We start from the raw sequence: 21,073 nt of genomic DNA, 5'->3' as shown, positions 1-21,073 counted from the left end.
CAGGTAAGCAACATTTGCTTTGTACAGTTTCAGTAATCAAGGTAAAAATTGTCAGACTGTTTTCCTCCAGTCACTTCCTATTAAACATTCAGACCCCATGAAAAGCTGACAAAAATTAAAAAGATCATGTTAGGATCAGTACCTATGTTTAGGTTGTCTGCTTTGAGTGAAATCTGGTAAAATTCTAGTATAATAGCTTACTCTTTTCTTGAAGGTGCTTATCATGTGCAGCCTAGACCTGTAATCCTTCATCCTCCTGCTCCACAGTTTCACAATGTGTGGAACAATCAAAACACTGAACCTTACATACAGTATCCACCTATGGTTAGTCCAGTGACTCAGTATGTTCAGGTAAGTGAGTTTTTTGTTTACCTTGAGACAAGACAAAATACATTTTAAAAAAAGTTAGAAGGAAAGCCAAATGACTGCTAGCATGGCTTAATAGTGTGGTGAAAGAGGCAATTAAGGACAAAAGGGCATCTTTCATAAAAATGAAAAGCAGTCCCAAATGAGGAAAATAGGGAAAAGCGTAAGCACTGGCAGTTTAGATGTAAAACGTTAAACATGCTAAGTGAGAATTTGAAGAGAAGCTTGCCTTAGAGGTTTAACAAAAAACGGAAATTCAAACTTTTTCTAGTATATTCAAAGCAAAAAGCCTGTGAGGGAGTTGTTTGGGCTGCTTAGATGACCAAGAGGTGTTCAGGGAGAACAAGGAAATAGAAAAACTAAAAACTTTTTTCTCTCTATACTGAGGAAGGTATTGGGGTTTTACCCATATCGGAAACATTTTTTGATGGTGATGATTCTGAGTGACTACATGAAATCACCATAAAACTGGAAGATGTAATAAAAATCAGATTGACAGACTAAAGAATAACAAATCAGGACTGGATGGTATTGATGTCAGAGTTCTGAAGAAACTCAAACATGAAATTTCAGACCTGTTTTTCCTGTTTTGCAGTCTTTCCTTTAAAACACCCATGAAGACTGAAGAGTAGCCAATGTGACAACCAATTTGAAAAAGAGCTTCAGGGGTGATTTGGGAAACTATATAGACAGTGATACTGATGCTGGTGCCAAGCAAAATGGTAGAAGCTATTAAAAACAAAATTACCTGTTGCATAGATATGGCTTAATGGGGGAGAGTCGACATGTTTTGCAGAGGGAAGGTAATTCCCTCTGCAAAACATGCAGAGGGAGTTACCAATTTACTAGATTCCTGTACGTACCCTGATCAGTCCAGACAGTGGGTTGAGCCTCCTTTCCAACAGGTGGAGACAGACTAAAACTTGCAGGGTGCCCTATATCAGGACAGAGCCTATCCTCTCACCCTTAAGTATTAGTCTGTCTCCAGCAGGTGCAGCATCTCCCCTTCGGTTGTCTGCTGTAGGCTAGTCAGCCTCTTCTTTCTCTTTAGGCTCAAGCAAGTACTTCTTTTGGTTCTTGTTTAAAAAAAAAAAAAAAGGATCTCTGAAGGAGATTTCTGCCTTCTTTAGTGCTTTTCTGTTTTTTGTGTGGGAGACGTCCGTCTCCCAGCTCTTGCCCGGCTCAGGGGGGCTTGTCCCCTTTTGTAGTAGGGGGTTCCCTGCATAGTCCTGAGTCCGTGGACGCTTCCAGGTGTGGGGACCGATGCTCTCTGGGCCTCGTCCCCCCTCTGGCTGCCGAGAGGGTTTTGAACCTGCTGCTGCGCTCAGTAAAAAAAAAAAAAAAAAAAAAGGGAGTTAAAAGGTGTTAAACTTTCAATAAGTTGCAGGTACTCACCTACCTCTAACTTATTTGCAGCAGTTGACCAGCTTTTTTATTTTTTTTCTGGTCAGAGTAGGGCTAGAACCGGCAGTCAGAGAAGCAGAAGGCAGCAGGTTTCCCGCCTGCTCTCTCCTGCTGTGCAGGCTGTCTATCAAGCTTTATTTTCAACTTTTCTTTCTTCAGCTGAGGTTTAGCTATGTCCCGGCTGACAGCCTGTCTTTCTTATGGGCTGTCCTCTTCGCGTTTTTCGCGGCAGGGCCTCTGCACTGCTTGCCTGCCGGGTGGGGAAGGTCCCTCCTCGGCAGGACAAGCAAATTTAGCCCGGGGCTCCACTCCTCCCGGCATGGCTAGGGCTTTCCTGGGTCGGTAGAGCCCGGGAATGGCCACCATCTTGGATTTTTCATCGGGGCCGATTTCAGTGCTCCCTGGGGCTGGGGGGCTGGATTTTTTTGATTTAGCCCCCGATTTGGCCCCCCGCAGGTCCCCAGGAGGGGGGTCCTGACCTTCCCTCGCCCCCCCCCCCCCCCCCCGGCAAATCCAGGGTCCCTTTTTCTGCGGATTTCGTCCTCCTCATGCACAAATCTTATCTAGCTAGCCTGCATGAGCTGGATGAAAGCCCCCATCCCCCTCCCGCCAAAAATCCCTTGTTCAGTGCCGTTGACCACTAGACCGGCTGCGGAGCCTCAGGGACCAGTGCGGGTGGTCCCGGGGGTGCCCCCCGGTGTCTCCCGGGTCCTCAGACCCCGCTGCTTCCTCGGATTCGGCGGATGCCCCCCCCCCCTTTAGAGGGGGATGACCCCAGAGCCCTTCGCCTTTTTCGTAAGGAGGAGTTAGAGCCCCTCCTCCCTTTTCTTTTGGAGGAGCTGGGACTGGAAAGTCCCTCTGTGGATAATCTCATGGCCTCACTCCCTAAGGATATGAACCCGGTTTTGGGAGGGCTCTGGGTTCCGGCCTCGGCCTTTCCCTTCCACCCCATGCTTAAGCTCCTTATCCTGCGGGAATGGGAGGCTCCTGAGGGTGCGCTCCGGGTGGGACGTGCGATGGATAAGCTCTATCCCCTCCCGGAAGAGGGCTTGGAGCTGTTGCGATATCCGTCGGTGGATTCTTATGTTTCTGCAGTGGCCAAGCACACCACGATTCCGGTGGAAGGTTCCACGGCCTTGAAGGATTCACAAGATCGTAAGCTGGAGGCTCACCTGAAGCGCATCTTCGACGTCCCAGCCCTCTGGTTCGGGCGTCTTGCTGTAGCAGTCTCATGATGCGGGTGGGCCTCCAGTGGGTCCAACAGTTACTCTGCGCCCGGAAGCTTCCACCAGGTGAGGCAGAACAAGCCGAACGTCTGGAGGCAGTAATCGCTTGCGTGTCAGACGCCCTCTACGATTTGGTCTGTGTGCAGGCGAAGGCGATGGTTTCGGCAGTGGGTGCCCGGAGGCTCCTTTAGCTACACCACTGGTTGGCTGATCAGTCCTCGAAGACCCGGCTGGGCACGCTTTCCTTCAGAGGTTAGATGCTCTTTGGCGAGGACCTCGACAAGCTTATGGACTCCTTGGCTGACAACAAGGTCCATAAGCTTCCAGAGGACCGCCCTAAGTCTTCTCGGTCCTTTGCAACCTCTCACTTTTGCTTCAGGGGTCAGCGTCGCTGCGAGGGGGATCTTCTCGTGCGCAGTCCTGGTCGCAGTCCTTTCGTGGCAGGCGGCCCTTTCGCGAGGGCTAGCCCATGCGTACCACCGCTAAACCTGCCACGCAATGAAGTTCAGCCGACCCATTCCTCTCTTCCTTACCTGGGCGGACGCCTCTCCCTGTTTTTCGAGGAATGGGTCAAAATCATGTCGGATCAGTGGTTCCTCGACATTATCAGAGACGGGTACGCTTTCGACCTCGTCGGGGAACATCCAGATCTCTTTCTGTTCTCACCTTGCGGCTGGACCAAGAGGGACGCGGTGTTCCAGACTCTCTCCAAGTTTCTGGATCTGGGGGCGGTGGTCCCAGTCCCAAAAGGGGAAATTGGCACCGGCCAGTTTTCTATTTACTTCACCGTGCCCAAAAAGGACGGGTCCTTCCGCCCAATCCTGGACCTCAAGAGGGTCAATCGGGCCCTCAAGATCCCCCACTTCCGCATGGAAACCCTGCGGCGGGTGGTCATTGCGGCGGTCCGTCCCAGAGAGTTCCTTGCTTCCCTCGATCTCGCAGAAGTATATTTTCATATTCCCATCCACCGCGACTACCAGAAGTATCTCAGATTCCACATTCTCAACCAGGACTTCCAGTTTCGAGCTCTCCCCTTCGGCCTCGCGACCGCTCCTCGCACCTTCACGAAGGTCATGGTAGAAGTGGCAGCGGCCTTGCGCCGGGAGGGGATTCTCGTCCATCCCTATCTGGACGATTGGCTCATTAGGGCCAAGTTGGAGACCTTTTGCCGGCGGGCGGTGGATCGCGTCTTAGAGCTCCTTGCCTCTCTCGGGTGGATAGTGAACTTTTCCAAGAGCAAGCTTCAGCCCTCCCAGGAGTTGGTATTTCTGGGAGCACACTTCGACACCTGAGTGGGAAAGGTATTCTTACCTCGGACGCGAGCCCTCAAGCTGATGGATCAGGTCCAGAATCTGATTGCGCTATCTTCCCCGACAGCCTGGGATTATCTCCAAGTCCTGGGCTCCATGGCTTCTACCATCGATCTGGTCCCCTGGGCCTTTGCTCATATGCGTCCGTTACAGAAAGCTTTGCTGTCTCGTTGGCAACCAGTGTCGGGGCAGTTCCACGTAGTCCTTCCGTTCTTGGAATCTACTACCGACGAATTACAGTGGTGGCTGTCTCTTCCTCATCTCCTGCAAGGGATGCCTCTTCAAGCTCCACAGTGGACGATAGTAACCACGGATGCCAGCCTGTTGGGCTGGGGTGCGGTCTGCCTTTCTCAGTCCACCCAGGGGACATGGTCCCAGACTCAGTCGCGCTGGCACATCTATCGACTGGAAACATTTGCGGTCCGCCTGGCCCTTCAGGAGTTCCTTCCCCTGATCCGCGGCACGGCGGTACAAGTCCTGTCCGACAACTCCACCACAGTCACCTACATCAATCGCCAAGGGGGCACTTGCAGTCCCCTGGTAGCCATAGAAGCCAGCCGCCTCTTCGCCTGGGCGGAGCGTCACCTACAGTGCCTTGCGGCCTCTCACATCGCCGGAAAAGACAATGTTCAAGCCGACTTCCTCAGCCGGCAGTCGCTCGATCCGGGAGAGTGGGAGCTCTCGGACGCGGCCATGGCTCTGATAGTGGACAGGTGGGGTCCTCCTCACCTCGACCTCATGGCGACTCTGTACAATGCAAAGGCCAATCGGTTCTTCAGCCACTGGAGGGTGCGCGGCGCAGAGGGCATGGATGCTCTGGCTCTACCTTGGCCAGCGGACGTCCTTCTGTACGTGTTTCCCCCGTGGCCTCTGGTAGGAAAAATTCTCAGGAGAATCGAACTCCACCGGGGTCCGGTGATTCTCGTCTCTCCCGAGTGGCCGCAAAGGCCGTGGTTCGCGGATCTCCTCAATCTAGCGGTGGACGGGCCCCTGCGCCTCAATCATCTCCCTCGTCTCCTCCAGCAGGGGCCTGTATTTTTCGACCAGGCCGATCGCTTCTGTCTAGCGGCCTGGCTTTTGAACGGTGGCGCTTGAGGTGCAAAGGTTATAGGGAGGAGGTCATCTCCACCCTGCTGCGAGCCCGGAAGCAGTCGACTTCTCTGCCTATGTGCGTATCTGGAAGGTCTTTGAGTCTGCATGTACGGAGGCGGGTGTCCCAGCGCACTCCGCCTCGATCCCTTTGGTTCTTTCTTTTCTTCAGAAGGGTCTCTCTAAGGATCTCTCCTTCAGTTCCTTACGCGTTCAAGTCTCTGCACTCGGCTCTCTCCTGGGTCGGGTGGATGGTCATGCCTTAGCTGCTCACCCGGACGTGATTCATTTCCTGAGGAGTGTTAGGCACCTCCGCCCCCCCTCCCGGGCCACGTGTCCATCTTGGAGTCTCAACCTGGTCCTTCGTGCTCTCTGTGCGGCTCCCTTTGAGCCTCTTCGCCACGCTACGCTCAAGGATCTTACTCTTAAGACTGTCTTTCTAGTCTCTTTCCTCTGCTCGTCGTATTTCCGAGCTTCAGGTGCTGTCCTGTTGGGAGCCCTTCTTGCGTTTTTCTGATTCCAGGGTCTCTCTCGGGACGGTTCCTTCCTTCTTACCTAAGGTTGTCTCCGCCTTTCACGTCAACCCAGTCGGTAGAACTCCCCGCGTTCTCTCCGGAGGAGATTGCGGGTACGGCTGGGGGCGACATCCGTCGGCTGGATGTCAAGCGAGTCTTGCTTCGTTATCTTCAAGTCACCAATGACTTCCGCGTATCGGACCATCTCTTTGTCCTTTGGAGTGGTCCCAACTGGGGTAAGCAGGCTTCTAAGACCACCATTGCGCGGTGGTTGAAAGAAGCAATTTCCTCGGCATATCTTTGTCATGGTCGTCCGCTTCCTGAGGGTCTGAAAGCCCATTCTCTCCGTTCTCAGGCTACTTCGTGGGCGGAGAGTCAGTCTGTCTCCCCGCAGGAGATTTGCAGGGCTGCCAATTGGACGTCTCTGCACACTTTTGCTCGGCACTACCGTCTGGATGTCCATGCCCCGGTGTTCGGTTCCTTTAGGCGGCAAGTGCTTCGAGCTGGACTGTCTCGGTCCCACCCAGTTAAGGGAAGCTTTGGTACATCCCACTGTCTGGACTGATCCGGGTACGTACAGGAAAGGAAAATTAGTTCTTACCTGTTAATTTTCGTTTCCGTAGTACCACGGATCAGTCCAGACGCCCCTCCCTGTCTGTCTTCTGTCCTCTCGAAGCTTGTTTTCTTGCAGGTCTGCAGATTTTCATATTTTCCTTGGTGCAAGATTACTGAGCATTTACACCGGAAGCCTTGGTGGTTATTTTATACCAAGTTTATGCAAGAGCATATAGGTATACCATGCTTCTACATTAATCTATGGTTGCTTCGTTGAGCTTCTTGGTTACTTGCTTGATCCTATTCTTGGGTTTATTGTTTTATGCTTTGACATACGTTATACTTAAGGGTGAGAGGATAGGTTCTGTCCTGATATAGGGCATCCTGCAAGTTTTAGTCTGTCTCCACCTGCTGGAAAGGAGGCTCAACCCACTGTCTGGACTGATCCGTGGTACTACAGGAACGAAAATTAACAGGTAAGAACTAATTTTCCTTTTTTTCCCATCGATAGCAGGGCTGAATTAGCCATGCTGTCATGGGATCTGTCAATCAGGTCCGGAGGCGGAGCTTTACAAAGCAGAGATCAATATTTTAGCTCTCTGCGGCTGCGCGTGTGTTCCCGCGCAGGAAAGTAACAGATTCTCCTCAGTTTTTTCCACGAGCGGGATCGCACATGGGGCTGATTTCTCCTCAGCATTTCTTATTTTATTGAAATGTCGAAAAAGCCGGGGTTTAAACCCTTTGCCTGTGGCAAGGTAATGTCTGTCACGGATGGCCATGACCGATGTTACCGATGCCTGGGATCAGAGCATAATTTACAAAATTGTGATTTTTGTGCTCGAATGTCCCCAAGAGCCTAAAAACGGGCCTACAAAATGTTTGAACACTTTACGTTTTCTGAGCCATCAGAGGCTCATTCTTCACCTGGTCCCTCGTTGATGGTGGCTCCGTTACAGAAAAGAGCATTGTCGGGGGATCCTCAACCCTCCAGGCTTGGAGGTAAGGACTTCCCGAGCCGACATAGGCCTTCGGATCAGAGAGGACCGAAAGAGCCTCGGCGATCGGCGCAGGAAACAAGGGCGCCTAAATCTGTGGCGCCAACGAGTTATGCGCCTGAAGTACCTTCTGTACCCAAATCACCATTGGCGCATAATACTTCTGTGCCCGAATCATCATCGGTACACAAGACACCGGCGCGCACAATGCAGGAAGTGTATTCGCATAAGGCGCCACAGCCGTCTGCGCACACGGCGTCGATGACTTCTGCGCACAAGTCGGTATATGCACACAACTTACAAAAAACATCGACGCACATGGTGCCGAAGGCATAAGTGCATTCGACAACACACAGATCGACGCTCAGTGGACTACAAAAGTCCAAACATCATCATTCAATACCACATGGGGTAAAACGAAGACGTCAGTCTCCAGATGAACCTCATTCCACCTCTTCAGACACTAATTCTACAGAGGTGAAGTCAAAACGAATCAGACTGTCACTGTCGGGAGATGGAACCCATACAGGATCATCGTCACACCATCACCATAGGCAATCACATCACTCACATCAAAAAGCTGTGAAAACGAAAGATACATGGGCAGTGAGCCCTTCCACTTCTAGGTCATCTCACCCACGAAGTATAGATTCCCTATCTCGTAGACAATTAATACAAATCACTTCCTCTGCTGCATCTTCGTCCTCAGATATTTCTGTTAAGACCACAGAGGGCAAGATGAGGAACAAGTATGACGTACCAGCTACTTCAGCTAAAATTCATGCAGTATCACTTCAAACAGGTGAACTACCAAAACAATCTGGTCGTGCAGCAATGCTTCCTCAAACAAAAGACGCATTTCTTCAATTATCCCAATCATTGGCAGGGTTTTATGAAACTTTTCAATCATCTTTTACGATGTCTAACGAGCTATCTGTGAGTGCTCCGGAACACAATATACATACCTCTAGAGAACCGTCGGAGCTTCCAGCATCCCCAATAACGAAACAATGAATTTCACCAATTCAACAGCAAGATACCCCTATAGATTCTTTATCTCCACAAACGTCTCCATTGTCATCTACTGGATTCCCATCAGATCTACAGAAACAACCACAGAAACTATATTCTCCTCCAGAGGACCTAACATACCCAAAAGGTTTAGAAAAATTGGGCACGATATTACATCTGGAAGTCCAAAAGGAGACAGACCCTAGGTCAGAAACCTTTGGTCTCCTAAAGATTTTTGATGCTCCGGGAGAACCAACATCTCTCCCACCACACGAATTATTACATTCTGTCTTGCAGAAGTCGTGGGAAACGCCTTATTCTCTATCAGTGGTTTCCAAGAAAATGGATATAAAATTTCGTATGAGAAAAACATTGCCTTACTCTATTCCACAATTACCACATGCTTAAATTGTGATAGCAAAATCGCATGCCTCGTATCCACTGGGTAAAGACAACCGGTGCTTAGATGACGGCAGGAAGATGTATCATAACTCAATGTTGAATGCCCGCATTATGCACCATCAATTCTATATAAATTTAAAAAGAAACTAAAAACTCTCCTGTTCAACCATGCCTACACAGAATAGCTCCTGCACTCCCCCCCCCCCCCCCCCCACTCAGGTGACCGCCCTCTCCGTATTTTAAGGAGACATTCATTGTAAATTTGTAAATTATTTTCTCTTGTTATGACCTTCTTGTTTTCTCTATCCTCCTACTACCTTTTGGTTTACCCCCGCCCAGGTTCATTCTCCCTGTTGAAATGTATTTTCCAAACTTCGTTATGTGAACCGGTATGATGTCCCCACTAATACCGGTATATAAAAGTTTCTAAATAAATAAATATGGTACAATACCTATACGAGTGCATACAAGCCGCAAAAGGTATGCTTTTCCTCAACGGCTGATCAGGTACCACCGCCTCTTCAGGATATGGAGGAGTGTTCTCGACACTTTCTACGATCAATATATGAGACATTTGAAACATCTTCTAGGGCGTCTGCGACAGCCATAGCAGCCCGTAGGATGGCATGGTTACGCTCTAGTACGATAAGAGAAGATTTACATGAGAAACTGACGAACCTCCCGTGTACAGGAAACAACCTGTTCGGAAACAGTTGGGAAATTAAAGGAGGAAGCTCTAGCAGTCCAATCCTTAACGTCACAATCTCACTACTCGACCACGCGTCTTTATGTGGGATCTTCATGTAGACAATCCTATAATCGTAGGCCTTACAGGTCTTATCAATCTTTTCGTACACAGATGTATCCATCTTACCAGCGTCCACCGCCGCAACAAAACACGACTCAACGTAGGGGTAAACCATGTAACCAGAGACAGCAAACACAACAACCAGCTGCTGCAGTAAAATCAACGCCGTCTTTTTAATAAATCAGCCACCACCACTACATCAAGCATCAGCTGGCCGAATTCATTTTTGCCTGGCAGCCTGGGAGAAAACAACAACCGATCAATGGGTTTTAGAAACAGTACAACATGGCTATTAACTCCAATTTACCACAAAACCCATACTACCTCACTTTTCCACTCTGAAGAGTCAAAGCTTCCAACCACAACTGGGGGAGGAGATTGCTTTGCTTCGCAAACAGCAGGCCATTCGAATTTTCCCAAAAACCCAAAAAACAGGGTTCTATTCCCCATATTTTCTCATATCCAAAAAGTCGGGTGGACTTCACCCCATATTAGATCTACAGGAATTGAACAAATTTCTGACCAAATAGAAATTCAAGATGGTATCGTTGAAATCGATCTTACCTCTGATTCAACCCAACGACTGGATGTGTTCCATCGATCTGAAGGATGCGTACACACATTCCAATCCATCCATCCTCTAGGCATTACCTATGCTTTCGCTATGGCCATCAACACTACCAGTACAAGGTTCTTCCCTTTGGACTATCGGCTACACCCAGGGTTTTCACCAAATGCATGGCTGTGGTGGCTCATCTCAGACAACAGGGTATGACCATCTTTCCATATCTGGACGATTGGCTAATAATAGCCTCGACCCCGGAGATCTTACTCTATCACCTCCGGGTGGTACAGTGCTTACAGGAATTGGGGCTAGTGATCAATTTTCAGAAATCACATCTCTAACCAACACAACAACTACAGTTCATAGGAGCAGGCCTGGACACTGTTCGCAATCGGGCATATCTCCTAACAGAGAGAATAACACAACTACGTCAACTTCTCTACTCGTTAAACAACACTCAAAGGCTGTAAGACAAATTTTGGTAGTCCTCTGCCACATGGCGGAGGCTGTCTTCACAGAACCCAACATCAGGCTATACATGAGACGCCTGCAATGGGGACTAAAACGTCAATGGAAACAACACTCTCAACCGTTGACACAGAAGCTATAGTTGACTTCCGAGATGAAACAGGACATAACAAGGTGGCTCCTACACTCCACCCTGTCAAAAGGAGCAGTATTCAGTCCTCATTCTCACAATGCAGTCTTAACCACAGATGCATCTCGCAAGGGATTGGGGAGCACATTTCGAGATTTACGAAACCCAAGGGTTTTATGGAAATCTCTGAGCAGTCCCTGCAGATAAATCTATTAAAGCTCAGAGCAATTCGGAATGCGCTACAAGTGTTTCAAGATCACTTAAAGGGCCGCAGAGTCATGATCTACACAGACAATCAAGTGGCATTGTTTTATATCAACAAGCAAGGAGGGTCCGGTTCATGGCCCCTTTGCAAGGAGACCCTGACAATCTTCAAACATGCTCACCAACATTGCATACATCTGCAAGAAACTTATCTACCAGGAGAAGCAAATACAAGGGCGGACAGGCTAAGCCGCATCTTTCATCCTCACGAATGTACACTCAATTCATAGGTAGCCCAAGACATTTTCATGCAATGGGGGACACCTGTGATAGATCTCTTTGCAACCGAGATCATCGCTCAGGTTCCCAAACACTGCTCGATAAGACCAAGTCAGTTCAGGATCACCCAAGATGCCTTCCTCATTCCGTGGACGATAGGCCTCCTGTATGCCTTTCCTCCCATACCACTCATAAAAAGGACACTTCAGAAGTGCATAGCAGACAAGGCTCAACTGATACTCATAGCTCCAGCCTGGCCAAGGCAACCGTGGTACAGTTTCCTTCTCCGACTGTCCATCACGGACCCCATTCGATTACCGAATCGCCCAGATCTTCTCTTCCAAGATCAAGGAACGCTTCTACACCCACTGCACTCATCTCTTCATTTGACAGCATGGAGATTGAGAGGCTCCTTTTAACTGAACAGGGAGTTTCCACTTCGGCACAATCCATTTTGTTAGAATCCAGGAAACTCTCAACGAGGAAAAACAATAGCTATAAATGGAAATGCTATTCTACCTGGTGCACTTAGGACGGTATACCACCTTTAGACTGTTCACCTGAGTTACTCATGGATTATCTACATACACTGTACACAGCTGGTCTGGCAACTTCATCCATCAGGGTCCATCTCAATGCCATAGTGGCATATCACAGACCACTTAACAATATTCCTATTTCCAATCACCCCTTACTATCTCGTTTCATCAAGGGGTTAACTCACCTTCGCCCTCCGATCTCTAAGCCTCCAGTTCCATGGAACCTCAACATAGTTCTGGAACAGCTCATGCTTTTCCCGTTTGAACCCATGGACTTGGCACACATTAAATACCTCACATGGAAGGTGGTATTCCTCGTGGCAGTAACATCAGCATGATGAGTCAGTGAATTACAGGCCTTAGTCCATTATTCTCCATATTTACAGTTTCATCACCAAAACGTGATTCTCTGAACTCACCCATCCTTCCTACCAAAAGTTGTCTCAATTCCATCTCAATCAGACCATAGAACTACCCATCTTTTTCCCTAAACCTCATGCAAATGACAGGGAAAAATTACTGCATACGCTAGACTGCAAAAGAGCGTTAGCATATTACAAAGAAAGAACAAACTCTGACTCCCATGTTTCTCAACTCTTTGTCTCTTTCGACCCGAAAGCACCTGGACTACCGGTGGCTTAAACACATCATCTCCAGCTGGATAGGACAGTGCATCAAGTTCTGCTACAACAAACAAAACCTAAAGCTACATTCTGTTACCAAAGCTCACCAAGTTAGATCAGTGGCGGCCTCCTTGGCATACCTTAAACATGGCTACAAACAATATCATTACCGACAATCCCTTGTCCAATAATAAATTATTTTTCAACAAAACAAGAGAACATTACTGTTCTGCTCCCCAATTCACCATTCCATACACATCATATTGATTAAATAATTTTTTCCAAATTTCTACATTTACAATATTCTCACTTATTTAAATACACCAATCACACCTCATTCACACAACCACATCCCACTAAAAATATATACTAGTATTTTTTATATAGATTAAAACCCTACTCTTATTTCATACCCACAAATGTGCAAAAATCCACCTCAGCATTTCAAAATCCCTTTTTGTTAAATGAATGCTGCCTTCTTATTAACATTTAAATCTTTTTCCTTTTTTTCACAAAAATAGATCATCAATGGTTCAAGATTCAGTTCCCAATGATGGCTCAATGCATAGAAATTGTTTCAACAGTCCTTATTTCAAAAGGCACAACTCTCAGGGCCCACTCAATTCCCACTGGTGGAAGATACAAAATTGTTGTTTCAAGAGCCCAACGCCATGGCATTTCGGCGGCATCCCGCCTGCATTAGGAGCACTTCAGAAACACATTCAAATCCACCATGGTAATTTTTGTATCAAGTCCATTATGTTGAAATCACTTTATCTGGCCTGCCATTCAATATTGAAGACCCGAACCTTACATCCCGTGTTTAAAAACAGCCACCATTTTCATTCTCAGTCCAAGTTGCTTGTTAAATATTCTACTTCCTCTGTTACACCGATATGCGTGCAACTTTGTATCCACTGCTTTTATTTATTTTGTGAATTTTCTATACCGTCATTTAGAGCAATTCCTTCACAACGGTTCACAACAGGCACAAAATATCAACCTAATAAACGAAGGTTGACCGACGTGCCAGAAATGCGCAGTAGAGAGCAGCTCTACCGCGCATGCGAGCACGTCGGTCACAGTGTGCCTCTTAAAAATAAAAATGGCGCTGTAGGAGCGGCCCGAAGACCCGGAGCGGCGGCCCGAAGACCCGGGCAGGAGCGGCGGGAGCGGCGGCCCGAAGACCCGGGCAGGAGCGGCGGGAGCGGCGGCCCGAAGACCCGGGCAGGAGCGGCGGGAGCGGCGGCCCGAAGACCCGGGCAGGAGCGGCGGCGGCATGCGCGCGAGGGAGGGACAGACGGACGGAAGGAAGTCTGTTCCTCGTGCGCATGCCGCCGCCGCTCCGCGTCTTCGGGCCGCCGCTCTGGGTCTTTGGCGGAGATCGACTGAGGGGAGGAGGGAGAGAGGAGTGACTGAGGGGAGGAGTGACTCAGGGGAGGGGGGAGTGACTGAGGGGAGGGGGGAGAGAGGAGTGACTGACTGAGGGGAGGGGGGAGTGACTGAGGGGAGGGAGGAGTGACTGAGGGGAGGGGAGAGGGGGGAGGGGGGAGGAGTAACTGGGGGGAGGGGGAGATAGGAGTGACTGAGGGAGAGAGGAGTGACTGAGGGGAGGAGGGAGGGGGGGGGGGAGAGGAGTGACTGAGGAAAGAGTGAGGGAGGGGGGAGGAGTAACTGGGGGGAGGGGGAGATAGGAGTGACTGAGGGAGAGAGGAGTGACTGAGGGGAGGAGGGAGGGAGGGGGGGAGAGAGGAGTGACTGAGGAAAGAGTGAGGGAGGTGGGAGGGAGAATGAGGGGGAAGGAAATGATCCAAAAAAAATGTTAATGTAGCCCGTTTTAACGGCTTGTAATACAGTATAAAAGAAATAAAAATGTGATCAAGTGCCAAACATCTCACTTAAAATACACATTTTACATAATCACAATCAAAACATTAAAACATCAAATTCGAGACTTTCAGAGAGTAACTATCAGGAGAGCATTTTAGCAGCTTCATCCTTATCTGAGATGTGTTCTTGGTGGACCTGCGAGGGGACACTAGCCTAGGGGTTACACAAACAATTTTTTAGTAGCACACAGAACGCAATGACTGTTGTGTAAGTCCGATATACTTCAATATACATAGGTTATATCCCTTTTGGTGTCTATTTCAAAACTTGTTGACTATCAACTTTTTTTGTAAGGGTGCATCACACTGAATTTTTGGTTTGACTTTTTTTTCTCCCATCTTTTGTTTTGTTTTCTGTTTGTGTATGCATAAAATCCAAGTAGTGGGTGCAAAATGCAAACAGCATATGCAAAATTTGTTTTGCATGCAGTATTTGAAAATTGGCATGCAAAATAAAATAAATGTAATCAGTATATTTTTTCCATTTTGTTTTCAAAATGCAAGAAATAGCTTATTGTCATGTGCTTTCAAAACAAATGCATATTCTTTTCAAGAGGTGGGGGAATAAAGCAGAAAGAGGTTGTTTCTTTTGTATGCTTTTCTTTTTGTGTCATGACAATTCTGAAGTAGCCAACAGTTTCAAGAATGATTCATAGTACATAAACAAGATGTCCCCTTCATGACAGTCAGAGTGCGCTATTGCTGTCTTGGAAGAGACCAAAGCATCTCTGGCTGTGAGATCTGTCTCATGCTGTCACCTTGAATGTCAAAAGGCCAGCAAGAAAGGCTCTGTGCCTACCCACCCAAGAACTTTAAAGTCTAGCTTCAAACTGACCTGAAAACACTCTGGGATTACTGAAATAATCCACTGATGCTCATGTTTAGCCTCAGCAGTTTGCACTCATTTTGGTGCCTTGACATAAAAAATATAGAGCATGTTGGGAGATAAGGACCATTTGTGCCTGCCTACTGCGCTGCCATACATTTTCCTGATCTATGGTCTTCTCCTTTCTCTCTCTTGCAACTAAAGTCACTTTTTCTCAGACTGTGCTTGAATTCTGTCACTATTTTTGGCTCTTAATGGAAATGTTTCATGCATTTATCACCCTTTTAATGAAAAAGAATTGTAACGTTACCATTCATCATTTTCCCCTGTTCCTTTTGAGAGTCCTCCTTTTTAGCTTCTCATTCTATGGAAAATGTATCCTTCTGGATCCATACTGGAGCCTGCTAGATTTCCATGTTATACCTCACTTTTTTCCCTTCCTACTTCAAGAATTCAATTTTTATGCCAGTTGCCCTCAAGACTCCGCTGAAAATGATTAAACAACTTATTCACTTTCTTGCAGTATTAGAAGCCCTTTCAAGTCCCAGCCGGATCATCTGTGAAATATACAATATGTATAATATATCCTTACCCTTAATCTATTATGTACATTCACACCTACTTCCGTTCAAATGAATATGCCATTCTGTCAGTTTCCCCCACCCGATATTCTACATTCACTCACTCTTATCCATTTATCCATTCCTCTTACTCAAATCTCCATATCAAACCCAACCATATACCCACTCAAATTCAATACCAATTAAGGTCCAGTCCACAGCACCCAAAATAAGCCAGTATTCTACACTTACCCGCTCTGATCCAACCACACCTTTCTACTGCTCTTATCCGGCGTCTGTGAATCTACTCGTATTCCCTCTCAAGTTTAAATGTCCCAAACTCCTCCCACCGTGTCGTCATCAGCATCATCACCACCTACGAATGTATAACTAAGTCCCTAGCGATACTCACATTCATTTCCACAATCAATACATTCATGCTTACTCGCTAAAACTAAATATCCCTCATCCATACCAACCCCCATTCATACACATGACTCTTTCAGCGGTAGTGAGCTATACCGCATCATTTCTATGTCCCTCCCCCCTCCCTCCCAATTGTTATGTCATCAAGGACGCCTACCGGTGGGTGTATCTCATTTATGAACCTTTTTTTTTTTTTTAATAGAAGCACTTTCCACTCTACTTCCTTATTCAAACCACTAGGGATCACCATTTTCCACTGAAAGATATATCTTTGTTCTTTAAATAAAAGAAATTTGTTAATGTCACCCGCGCTCACCCAAACAACTTGTTCAATAGCCGCAATTTTAGTTCCTCAATCTTATGTTGCGCAGACACCCAATGCTCAACCAACGGAGCCTCCATCCGATTACATCGTATACAGCTCATATGTTTCTGAACCCGCAGTTTCAATTTTCTCAAGGTCTTACCAATATATTTCATCCCACATGGGCACCATATCACATATATTACCTGTTCAGATTCACAAGAGGTCTTGCCACGTAATTTAAAGATCTTACCCCCTGACAACTATATCTTCTTTCCTTGATACGCCTGGGGACAAACATTACACTGACCACATGTGGATTTTTGCACATTTGTGGATATGAAATGGACAATCTGGTCCATGCAGGGATTAAAAGTGAGAGGAGAAGTGGGGTTAAGGATAGTGGACATAGCGCATGTGGTCAGTGTAATGTTTGTTCCCAGGCGTATCAAGGAAAGGAGATACAGTTGTCAGGGGGTAAGATCTTTAAATTACGTAGCAAGACCTCTTGTGAATCTGAACAGGTAATATATGTGATATGGTGCCCATGTGGGTTGAAATATATTGGTAAGACCTTGAGGAAATTGAAACTGCGGGTTCAGGAACGTATGAGCTGTATACGATGTAATCGGGTGTAGACCCGGATCTGACTCTGGATCCCGGGGGATGTGGATCCTGATGATCTGGATGGTGACTACCTCCCTCCGGTGGAGGGTGATGATACCAGCGTGGTCCACCTTTTTCAAGTGTGAAGAGCTCCGTCCTTTCATTCCACAGGTCTTTGACATCCTAGGGCTTAAAGTTTCTCAGGAGGAGTCCAACAATGAGGGAGTTACTCCTGTCCTCGATGGTATCCGAGGTCTGACAACTTTTTCCGCTACCTAAAAAGGTACACAAACTAGTCTCCCGGGAATAGGATACTCTTGATGCGGGACTGAAGGTGGGCAGGGCTTTGGCAAAGCTTTACCCCATGTCCTCGGATATTTTGGATCTTCTGAAGATTCCAAAGATAGATGCGGCAGTTTCGGCGGTCACTAAAAAGACCACTATCCCAGTAGCTGGGGCCACAGCACTGAAAGACATGCAAGACCGCAAGCTTGAGATTAGCTAAAGTGAGTTTTTGAAGTAGCTGCCTTAAGTCTTCAGGTGGCAGTTTGTGGTAGCCTTATGCAGAGGGCGTGTCTATGTTGGGTTCAAGATTCCACTACCGGTGGCAGCGGAGCGCTTCAGGCTGCTCGTTTAGCGGCGGGCATTGCTTATGTGGCGGATGCACTGTATGACCTCATGCGGACGTCAGCTCGGAGTATGGTATCAGTGGTGGCAGCGCATCGCTTTCTATGGCTGCGGAATTGGACAGCGGATTTGTCCTCAAAGTCTCAGCTTTGTAACCTCCCTTTTAAAGGCAAGCTCCTGTTTGGGGATGACCTTGATAAGCTGGTAAAGCTGCTCAGAGAGTCCAAGGGTAATTAATTGCCGGAAGATAGGATATCTTCCAAGAAGGTTTTTCCACCTCTGGCTCGTTTTCGGGACTCTTGCCGATACCGAACCGCCAGGTATTTTGCGCTTTCTACTTCCAAACAGATTCCAGGACACCAGCAGTCCTTTCGCAGTGGTCGCCGCTCCGGCAGAGACTCTGGAAACCTCAGTGCCGGAAACAGTAAATCCTCCCAATGAAGTCATGGGCACCCATTCCGTTGTCGAAGCTGCCTGAGGCAGATTATCCAACTTTTACATGGAATGGGTGAGAATCACTTCGGATCACTGGGTCCTGGAAGTGAACAGAGGTGGCTACGCACTTGAGTTCTCGTGACCGGTTCAGGAGGTATTTGTGGAGTCCCGCATGGCATCTCACGCCAGCGCCTTCTCGAGCTCAAGGTGATTGTCCCCGTTCCGGAGGCTCATCAAGGCCATGGCCGGTTCTCTGTTTACTTTGTGGTTCCCAAAAAGGGCACCTTTCAGCCCATTCTCGATCTGCAGAAGGTAAACCGTTGTCTTCGGATCCCTCGTTTTTCGAATGGAGACCCTGAGGATGGTAATGGCTGCGGTCCGAAAAAGAGTTTCTCACAGGACAAGCAAGGATGGTAGTCCTCACATATGGGTGACATCACAGGATGGAGCCCAATGACAGAACACTTTTGTCAAATTTTGTAGAACTTTGACTGGCCCCTACTGGGCATGCCCAGCATGGCACCAACCCTTCAGCCAGCAGGGGTCCCTCTTCAGTCGTCTTTTTTTCCGCGCAGCAGTAGCCACGCGGTTAAGGAGCTCTGCAAGGATTCCTGACAGGAATTTTCCTCACGGAATTATTTAAAGTTAATTGACCCACAGGGGTCCCTCCGTTAACTTTTTTCAGTCTGCGGTAGTCCGATAAGTTGTTACCCGTTTTCCGTTGATTACCATTGAGCTTGGCCCTCGCGGCCTACTGGCCGTTGACCGTACTACGGGTCGATTTTTCCTATGGCCATGGCGTCTGAGTTCCATCGGTGTCCGGACTGTACTCGTACCATGTCCATTACAGACCCGCATAAAGTCTGTGTAATGTATCTTGGACGAGAGCACGATTTCTTGACCTGCACCAAATGTGCCCTAATGACACCAAAAGGTTGCAAGGCCAGAATGGAGAAGATGGGACTTCTCTTCCATGCTCAAACCCCGACTCTGTCCATTGCATCGATGTCTTCAGAACCGGCACTGTCAATGTCGCGTCAGCACCGACCGGTGACCGCCCCGCGTCTATCACTTCTCGGCCTTCGACACCCTCTTCTCCCCCTCAGGACCGAGGGGATTGTAAGGAGAAACATCGGCACCGAAAGTCTTGGACCATCGAGGCATCGAAACCATCGACCTTGCCATGGTCCGAGCCGCCGCCAAAGAAACCCCATCCAGAAAAGGCACCGACCTTTTCGGCGACCGGGTCACCGAGGCAATCCTCACCCGACAGGGTGTCGGGAGCTGCGACTCCGCCTCTAACGGTGGTCCCTCCGGCTACGCCTCTGCCTCCTTCTTCTGTTCCGGAGCCGGGGCTGCTTGCTCCAGGTCTCCGAGAAGAACTGGACCGGATGCTTCAGGAGGCCATTGACAAGGCAAGGCAATATCAGTAGTACAGATAGTGAAACCAAGCACAGACCCAATTCCAGCAGCATTGGCACCGCTGCTATCGAGGATGGAAGCGCTTATTGCCACTTTTCCACCAGTGGACCCCGGGTCACCGATAGCTTCGATGCCCTCCCCGCTGACTTTATCATCGGGAGGAGAAACACTGTTCTGCCTCAGCCATTGAGATCGATACGATACCTCCATCGGCGCCATCGATGCCTGTACCAGGGCCTTCATTGCTTTCATCGGTGCCTCTGGTTATTCCTCAGATATCTTTGGAGCCTAAACCGGGACTTTCAGGTATCCAACTACCCTGTCCCTCTACAGTTCCTAGAGCGACAGGTGCTTATCCTTATGATACCTGGACTGATGATTCTTCACCGGACACTGATGATTTCCCTTCACCTTCACCCACTGAAAGTAGAAAGCGTTCTCCAGAGGGCCTTTCTTTCATAAATTTTGTGAAGGAAATGTCTGAATTGGTCCCCTCCAGTTACTGACGGAACAGGACGACATACATCAAATGATGGAGTTGCTTCAATTCCTGGATGCACCCAAGGAAATTGCCTCCATCCCCATCCATCAAGTTCTTCTTGACCTTCTCAAAAAGAACTGGGAAGGGGAGCCTTGGAGGAAGAGGCATGCCATGAGTGTGATCAGCGTGCTAGGAGCCGCTTGGCTGGAACGGATGGTGAGAAGGTTTGCCGAACCGACCTGCCCCGCCTACCAATGCTTATTGACCTTCCAGTCAATAAGTATTATAGCTTATTGACTGGAAGTTTGCACAAATTTAATGCAGGACTATCTACCACAAACTAAAGGTATGTTAGTTTCTTCCAGGACAAAGCAGGATGGTAGTCCTCATATGTGGGTGACATCACTGGACGGAGCCCTATCACCAAAAACTTTTGTCAAAGTTTCTAGAACTTTTGACTGGCATGCCCAGCATGCCATAATCCCTGTAGACACAGGGGTCTCCCTTCAGTCTTTTTTTTCCGTGCTGCAGTTTTCCTCGTGGTTAGGAGCGCCGTGAGAATTTTCTCAATATTTTCCTCACAGAATACTTGAAGTTTACTTCTCCAAAAACTTCTCTCACACGGATCTCCCATCGCAACATTGGTTTTCATTGCTTGGTGAGTGAATTCCACAGTCTTCGGTCGGTTCCTGCCTCCCCTTTTTTCGGTGTCCACAGGCCATCGATCGTTTTTGGGCCTCCCTTTTTTCTATCATGGCAACAGGTTTTAGAAAATGCCCGGAGTGTCCCTGTACCATGTCGATTACCGACCTGCTTGATGTCTGTGTGCTGTGCCTCTGCTCATCACATGACATTCGTCAATGCCCAAGTTGTGCCCAAATACCCTGAAGGGTAGACGGGCTCGCCTCATCAAGGTGGAGTCCCTTTTCAAGATCAAGATAACTCCATTGACCTCACCCAGTCGTCACTGGCAGGAACATCGAAGACACGTGTCGACAAACCTCGCCG

General features: G+C 48.2%; 1 protein-coding gene across 5 annotated transcripts in view; it reads left to right on the top strand.

The window, feature by feature from the left end:
- Nucleotides 1-21,073, top strand: part of DAZL (deleted in azoospermia like) — a 533,025-nt gene that overhangs the window by 215,556 nt on the left and 296,396 nt on the right. For all 5 annotated transcript variants that reach the window (XM_029589246.1, XM_029589249.1, XM_029589250.1 and 2 more), the window contains exon 6: nt 215-351. In XM_029589246.1, coding sequence (XP_029445106.1) covers nt 215-351 — 137 coding nt within the window. The remainder of the gene's footprint in view (nt 1-214; nt 352-21,073) is intronic.

This window comes from Rhinatrema bivittatum, chromosome 2 (assembly GCF_901001135.1).
Source record: "Rhinatrema bivittatum chromosome 2, aRhiBiv1.1, whole genome shotgun sequence".
Classification (NCBI taxonomy): domain Eukaryota; kingdom Metazoa; phylum Chordata; class Amphibia; order Gymnophiona; family Rhinatrematidae; genus Rhinatrema; species Rhinatrema bivittatum.
Note: the sequence above shows the minus strand (reverse complement) of the source record. Positions and strands in the feature narration are given on the sequence as shown.